Source organism: Enhydra lutris, unplaced genomic scaffold (genome assembly GCF_002288905.1).
Source record: "Enhydra lutris kenyoni isolate GAN:26980312 unplaced genomic scaffold, ASM228890v2 scaffoldscaffold9, whole genome shotgun sequence".
In the NCBI taxonomy this organism is placed as follows: Eukaryota; Metazoa; Chordata; class Mammalia; order Carnivora; family Mustelidae; genus Enhydra; species Enhydra lutris.
Window position 1 is genome coordinate 56,111,726 of NW_019154093.1, and position 7,608 is coordinate 56,119,333.

Below are 7,608 nucleotides of genomic sequence, written 5' to 3' on the forward strand. Positions count from 1 at the left end.
TGACCAGTGATTATAAATTGCTCAGATGATGGTGGACATTTTTTTAACATGACACTTTTTTGCCCTCTTAAGAGACTATAGTAGGGGCGCCTGGGTGGCTCAACGGGTTAAGCCTCTGCATCCAGCTTGGGTCATGATCCCAGGGTTCTGGGATCGAGCCCCGCATCGGGCTCTCTGCTCAGCAGGGAGCCTGCTTCCCCTCCCTTCTCTCTCTGCCTGCTTCTCTGCCTACTTGTGATCTCTGTCTGTCAAATAAATAAATAAAGTCTTTAAAAAAAATAGTCTATAGTATAGTGTAAATGTAACTCTTCTATGCCCTGGAAAACCAAAAAATTAATTTGACTCACTGTGTTGCAGTATTTGCTTTATTGTGTGGTAGTCTGGAACCGAACCTGCAGGATCTTCAAGGTATACCTGTATTTATTTTAAGCTTCAAGGGAAAGGAATTAAGGTTTTCTAATATTTCACATATGGCTCAACAGTGCTTTGTGGATATAATTATGAATAGACATACATATACTGAGTGGGCATGCTCAATTTTTTCTCTGACATAGGTAAGTGATAAAAATGCTTGAAGACCGGGGCGCCTGGGTGGCTCAGTGGGTTAATCCTCTGCCTTTGGCTCGCGTCATGGTCTCAGGGTCCTGGGATGGAGCCCCAAGACAGACACTCTGCTCAGCAGGGAGCCTGCTTCCCCCTCTCTCTCTGCCTGCCTCTCTGCCTACTTGTGATCTCTCTCTCTCTCTCTTTCTGTTAAATAAATAAATTTTTTTTTTTTTACAAAAATGCTTGAAGATCACTGTTCAGTTCGCATACCTCTGTGGCCACCAGATTCTAGAAATGCAGTCACATGTGTGAATTCTTCCTTGCATCTCCTGATTGACATAGTAAATAATTGCTCCCCACTTTATCTTCTTGGACAGAGCTTTTGTAACTCTTGTAGTGAGACTTCTTCTCTTCCCCTTAACCTCATTCTTTCATTTTTATCTGCATAGGGTCCTGAAGAAGTAAGCTCTTTTCCTGTAACATAATTTGCACATGCTAATTTATTATGATGAAGTCAAATTGACATCTTTTTGGTTTAATTTTAGAAATGCGGTACAATAAAATAAAAATGTGGGCTCTGGGTCCAGGTGGCCTGAGCAAGATGACAGTAGCAAGTGACTTAACTTCTCTGTGCCTTGGTCTCCTCAATGGTGAGACTGTTCCTCCCAGTTGATTCAAACAGTATTTTGCCTCCTGCTCCCTCATTTGCAAGAAGATGCCCTCTCTCTTACCCAAATCGCAGTGGTAGGAGACTCCTGGACATTCTCAGGGCTTACTGTTTTGTTTTGTTTTGTTTTTTTCCAACAAATTGTGGTATTGGTAGACAGATTAAAGTTTTCAATGTAATGTCTTGTGTGAAAAGCCAGCAAGTTTAAACCTAATTGTTTTACTATGGAGTGCTTCTGTATTCTTTCATACCTCTCTTCGGAGAGATGAAATGGTCTTTATAAAAGCTTAGTGAATTCCCATTATGAAGACCATTTGCATCCATCTATGCATGCAATCCAGGATATGGGTAGAAAGTAAAGGGGAGAGGATCAAGACAGGAATTTCTTCCACATTTCCTCCTGCCAATCCTGTTAATTCCCATACACAACCCCATCTAATCCGGGGAGCCATCCAGTTTGATAATGGGATATAATTCCCACACCAATGACTGATTCTCCCAGGCTCCAAGGAGAGAAGAAATGCAAAATTTTAAAATACACAAATGTTCTCTAAATACTTTGTTGTAAGTTCTTCTGTGGCCTAAGAAAACCACTGTGTTCTATGTCAGAACTTAGACCTGACGAGCAAAGTCAAATAATTCATTTTCCCAGCACGTGGGCAGGGAATGAAATCCTGGTGCCAGAATCAAACATTGTATTCTCCAGGCAAAGGAAATGGACATTTATTGGATGTTATTGCTGCTGTCTTCACACTAATGACATTATCAGAGCTCTTTGAATAATATAATTCAAAAATATTACTTCTGTGTTTCAGGTCATGCAAGACAAGATCATCTGCCTTCCGAAAAGAGTCCAGCCTTCTCAGAATCACTCTTCTGTGTCCAATGTCTCTCAAGCAGTTGCCAGCACCACCCCGCTGCCTCCCCCTAAGCCGTCGCCTACCAACCCTGCCACCGTGGAGATGAAAGGACTCAAGACAGACCTGGACCTCCAGCAGTACAGTTTTATAAACCAGATGTGTTACGAGCGAGCCCTCCACTGGTATGCCAAGTATTTCCCTTACCTAGTCCTCATCCATACCCTGGTCTTCATGCTCTGCAGCAACTTTTGGTTTAAGTTCCCTGGCTCCAGCTCCAAAATAGAGCATTTCATCTCGATCCTGGGGAAGTGTTTTGACTCCCCTTGGACCACACGGGCTTTATCAGAAGTGTCTGGGGAGGATTCAGAGGAAAAGGACAACAGGAAGAACAACATGAGCAGGTCCAACACCATCCAGTCTGGTCCGGAAGGCAGCCTGGTCAACTCTCAGTCATTAAAGTCCATCCCTGAGAAGTTCGTGGTTGACAAGTCCACAGCGGGGGCCCTGGATAAGAAGGAAGGTGAGCAAGCGAAGGCCTTGTTTGAGAAGGTGAAGAAGTTCAGGCTGCATGTCGAAGAAGGCGATATACTCTATGCTATGTACGTTCGCCAGACGGTGCTGAAGGTTATAAAATTCCTCATCATCATCGCATACAATAGCGCCCTGGTTTCCAAAGTTCAGTTTACCGTGGACTGTAATGTTGACATTCAGGACATGACCGGATATAAAAATTTTTCTTGTAATCACACCATGGCCCACTTGTTCTCAAAACTGTCCTTTTGCTACCTGTGTTTTGTAAGCATCTACGGACTGACGTGCCTTTACACCTTATACTGGCTGTTCTACCGTTCTCTACGGGAATACTCTTTCGAGTATGTCCGCCAGGAGACCGGCATTGATGACATTCCAGATGTGAAAAATGACTTTGCTTTCATGCTTCATATGATAGACCAGTATGACCCGCTGTATTCCAAGAGATTTGCCGTGTTCCTGTCTGAAGTGAGCGAGAACAAATTAAAGCAGCTGAACTTAAATAACGAGTGGACTCCCGATAAACTGAGGCAGAAGCTGCAGATGAATGCCCATAACCGGCTGGAACTGCCTCTCATCATGCTCTCTGGCCTTCCAGACACGGTCTTTGAGATCACAGAGCTGCAGTCTCTAAAACTTGAAATCATCAAGAACGTGATGATCCCAGCCACCATCGCACAGCTCGACAATCTCCAGGAGCTCTCGCTCCACCAGTGCTCAGTCAAAATCCACAGTGCGGCACTCTCCTTCCTGAAGGAGAACCTCAAGGTCCTGAGCGTCAAGTTTGATGACATGAGGGAGCTGCCCCCCTGGATGTACGGGCTCCGGAATCTGGAAGAGCTCTACCTGGTCGGCTCTCTAAGTCATGATATCTCCAAAAACGTCACCCTCGAGTCTCTGCGGGATCTCAAAAGCCTTAAAATTCTCTCTATCAAAAGCAACGTTTCCAAGATCCCGCAGGCCGTGGTGGACGTGGCCAGCCATCTCCAGAAGATGTGCATCCATAACGACGGCAGCAAACTGGTGATGCTCAACAACTTGAAGAAGATGACCAACCTGACGGAGCTGGAGCTGGTCCACTGCGACCTGGAGCGCATTCCCCACGCCGTGTTCAGTCTGCTCAGCCTCCAGGAACTGGACCTCAAAGAGAATAATCTGAAGTCCATAGAGGAAATCGTTAGCTTCCAGCACTTGAGAAAGCTGACGGTGCTCAAACTGTGGCACAACAGCATCACGTACATCCCGGAGCACATCAAGAAGCTCACCAGCCTGGAGCGCCTGGCCTTCAGTCACAACAAAATAGAGGTGCTGCCTTCCCACCTCTTCCTGTGTAACAAAATCCGGTATTTGGACTTGTCCTACAATGACATCCGGTTCATCCCACCCGAAATCGGAGTTCTGCAGAGTTTACAGTACTTCTCCATCACGTGTAACAAAGTGGAGAGCCTTCCCGACGAACTCTACTTCTGCAAGAAACTGAAAACCCTGAAGATCGGGAAAAACAGCCTCTCGGTACTTTCACCGAAAATCGGGAATTTGTTATTTCTTTCCTACTTAGACGTTAAAGGCAATCACTTTGAAATCCTCCCTCCAGAACTGGGAGACTGCCGGGCCCTGAAGAGAGCCGGGTTGGTTGTGGAAGACGCTCTGTTTGAAACTCTGCCTTCGGACATCCGGGAGCAAATGAAAGCGGAATAACTTCTTTTTCTTTAAAGCTTCACTGAACCGTGCTTCTACCAAATACAGTATAAATAATTAGGTAGTCTTAATGCCTTTCCTATTTTATTTTTTTTTCTTTTTCACACAACACAAAATGTACACAGAGATTGAGTAAGGAGTCTGTATTTTTTAATAAAAATTTAATTGTATTTTTTCAATATTAATATTTTAAAGTTTTATTTGTCCAGGAACCTAATGTATCTATTATTGTTTTCTACTGACAGAAACAGGTGGTTCCATCTGGGTTTTTTTGTGTGTTTCATTTCATTCTCGTGAAAGGGAGGGAATTTTAAGTTGCATGCTTTTTGGTCTTTTTTAAATAGATATTTTGCCAAGGTGATTATTTTGCTTGTTTACACCTGTCCAGGGTCCTTATATTTGTTTTCCTTGTGTATATACCAAGGAGTCTGTACTAGTCATCGTCATACTGGCTGCCTTCTGCACTGGCCAAGTCCTCCGTCCTACAGAAGACTCTTCTCTGGAGGGTAAATTCACAGAAGTGCATTGCCACAGACCATTGTTTTCAAAATTTCTCCTCATCTCCAGCAGAACCCCACTTGTGTTATTTCCTCTACTTGACGGTCCATGTGATCGTTAGGCTGGGATTTTGTTACGTGAGTGAAGACAGTAATCTCTTCCATGCTGAGCTGATCTGAATTGGTCATTTCCCATCTAACTGATTTGCGTTCTCACCAACATTTCAAAAATATCGTTTAAAAACAAAATACAGAGGCTCTCCTCCCCCCACCTCACCCCACCCTCCATCTGAATATTGCTATGTAGTACTGGTGAACCACCTTAGAGAAGCTAAATTTATTTTAATTAAAATAGGTAATTAAATTTAAAAATCAGAATCAGAAGCCTGGTTTTTAAGTAATGTAATAATCTTTGATATCTTGATATGTGGGTACATCAGATGGAAAAAATATTCCCCGCTGAAGCACTCTTTGGTAGAGCTGGGGCCCTGTAGCCAGGTGTGCTGGTGGCCCCAGGCGGCGGTGGGGCCAGCCACTGCCTCCCATTCTGCCTGTGCCACCGAATAACCCACATCCCCATAACTGAGCTCCCGTAACCCTGCCCGTGCTGCAGATGCGAGTGATGCAGGCACAGGAACTCCTTCTGCTTTTTGGCTTAAAATAAGCATCTCATCTAAAATGGTCCTGTTACTTTTTTTTTTTAAGGGGTGAACAAATTGCTAAGTGGATGTCACTTAGAAAATAATTTTTGCTTGATGGTCAGCAGGGCTTTTCCTTATCTTTGTATTTAATCCAACCTAGTAGATGCATCTTGGGCAAAATCTGTTCCTGATTCTTCTGCTGTGTAGAACAGGAAAATGAAAACACTTTTTGTGCCCTCAATCCAAGACTGGTATTGCTGATTGTGGGAATTTTGTTTTAAGTAGTAAATTCACACTTGACTGTTTTCAGAACTCTAATCTCATCTAAGAGAGTTTTGTGACTTAACAATGAAAGGAAATAGGAAGATGATTTGGGGTTTCAAAATAACTGCTTTTAAATTTTACGCCTCGATCCCAGTGACTTCGCACAGTGCTGCTCCGAGTCACGTACAGAGCACAACTTCTAGGAACTACACAGCAGACACACGTACCTCAGTCGTGTTTGAGATGCAAAGAGCTGTCATGGTGGGAAGATTTGGGAAAGAGATGCTTTTCATTTGTTTAATAATGAAATCAAGAAGTCTGGGATGCTTTATGGCTTCTGCTCTTGTCCACGTGTCAGAATGGTGATTTTGTATAACTTATTTCCCACCTAGAATTGAAATTATATGTTTAAAAGAGTACATGGCTATATTTCTTGTGGGAGAGAATATTTGATTCCAGAACATAGTTAGGATCCTGATTATGAACAATGTGTTGTATTTAGAAACACAGACCTCTTTGTTTTAAGCAAACAAACTAAAGACTTGGAAGATTCTCCATGACTGAGCATGACAAAAACACCCTCTTGAAAGGTAAGCTTAAAAAACTACTGGTAAAACACTGGGTGCACTACTTTTCTGGATAAAATTTATAGTTATTTTCTATATCACCTTCAAAAGGGATCTATTCAGGTTAAAAATCATTTGTGCTGACGTGTTTATCTGGTATTAATTCATAATCTCACATGGGCTTCACAACTGAAGTAAGGGACTAGTAAGTAGTTTTATAACTTGTAATAATTTGCTCCCAATTCTAAAAGATTCTGATTTGCTTGCTTAATGAGGTCACAGGCTGACCCCTAACCTAAATTCTAAATAACAGTCTGTAAATCAGTATTTTCTGTGACTTTATGCTTTAACGAAGAAGGAAAATTCATAGATGCTTCTATTGGATTTTATAAAAATTCCAAAGTCTCAAACTTCATCTGGAGTCTCAGTTTTCTGACTCTGGCTCTTTTTAATGTCATGAGTTTTGGTTCACATTTATAAGCAAAAAGTATTCAATTGCATTTAGCCTTTAAATGGGAAACTCAGGTAAATGAACTGCTGACTTTTCTAAAGTCCTTTAATGGATCAACTCAGTGTAAAAGGGGTATTTACCTAATCCCTTTCTGTATTTTACAAGTGCTCTTGCTAAAAAGGAACAACTAGCTCTATTTCTCCAACCTCTATAGGATTCATGAGAAACTGCTTCTGTCGGTGAAAAAGCACCATAGGTGCTCATCACGCCTATGGCTGCTTGAAGCCCATGATGGGAGCGCTTTCTGGTCGGTTTTCATGGTTGAGCGGAGAACAGGTATCTGTCTGGTGAGGGTCTGCTTGAAGCAGAGCATAGAAGTATATCCCAGTGGAACTCCCCTAAGAAGACCACACCTCAGAAAACTGGTTATGTGATAGGTTCTTGTTTTGTTGTTTTATGTTGTTCTTTGAACACTCTTAACATAAGTGTTCTTGATACAGTGAAACAATTGTAGATTTTTCTTGTTCACCCACCTTTTCCCTGCCATTACATTTCCCCCGAAGCTGCTGTAAAGAGTTCCAACAACTTACGGGGCATCCTGTTTGGCAGGAAGGCCTGGAGAGTCGCCTTCTAGGAGTATTCGTCCATTCAGAGGTGCCTCCGTATCTGCCCCTCAAGCCGCCATCTTAGAGAGGGTCTGAAACAAGCTGGCGTCTTTCTCAGGCTACGTGAGATGAGGAAGGTCCGAGTTCTTGCAATATGCTGTCTTATGATTTCTGATATGAAGAAAGAAGAAGAGAGATTCTTTATATCTCTTCTTACTATCTCCCCCAAGAAGATTTTTGCCGTTGTTTATTTTTCCAAGTCTATCATTTAAAAAAAAAAAA

The 7,608-nt window shown here is 42.5% G+C and overlaps 1 protein-coding gene across 1 annotated transcript in view; it reads left to right on the forward strand.

Moving 5' to 3' along the window:
* Positions 1–5,041, forward strand: part of LOC111143587 (leucine rich repeat containing 8 VRAC subunit C) — a 79,007-nt gene extending 73,966 nt beyond the window's left edge. Inside the window, exon 3 of the mRNA XM_022497413.1 lies at positions 2,029–5,041. Within this exon, the coding sequence (XP_022353121.1) occupies positions 2,029–4,302 (2,274 nt within the window). The 3' untranslated portion in view covers positions 4,303–5,041. The remainder of the gene's footprint in view (positions 1–2,028) is intronic.
* Positions 5,042–7,608: the final 2,567 nt, after the last annotated feature.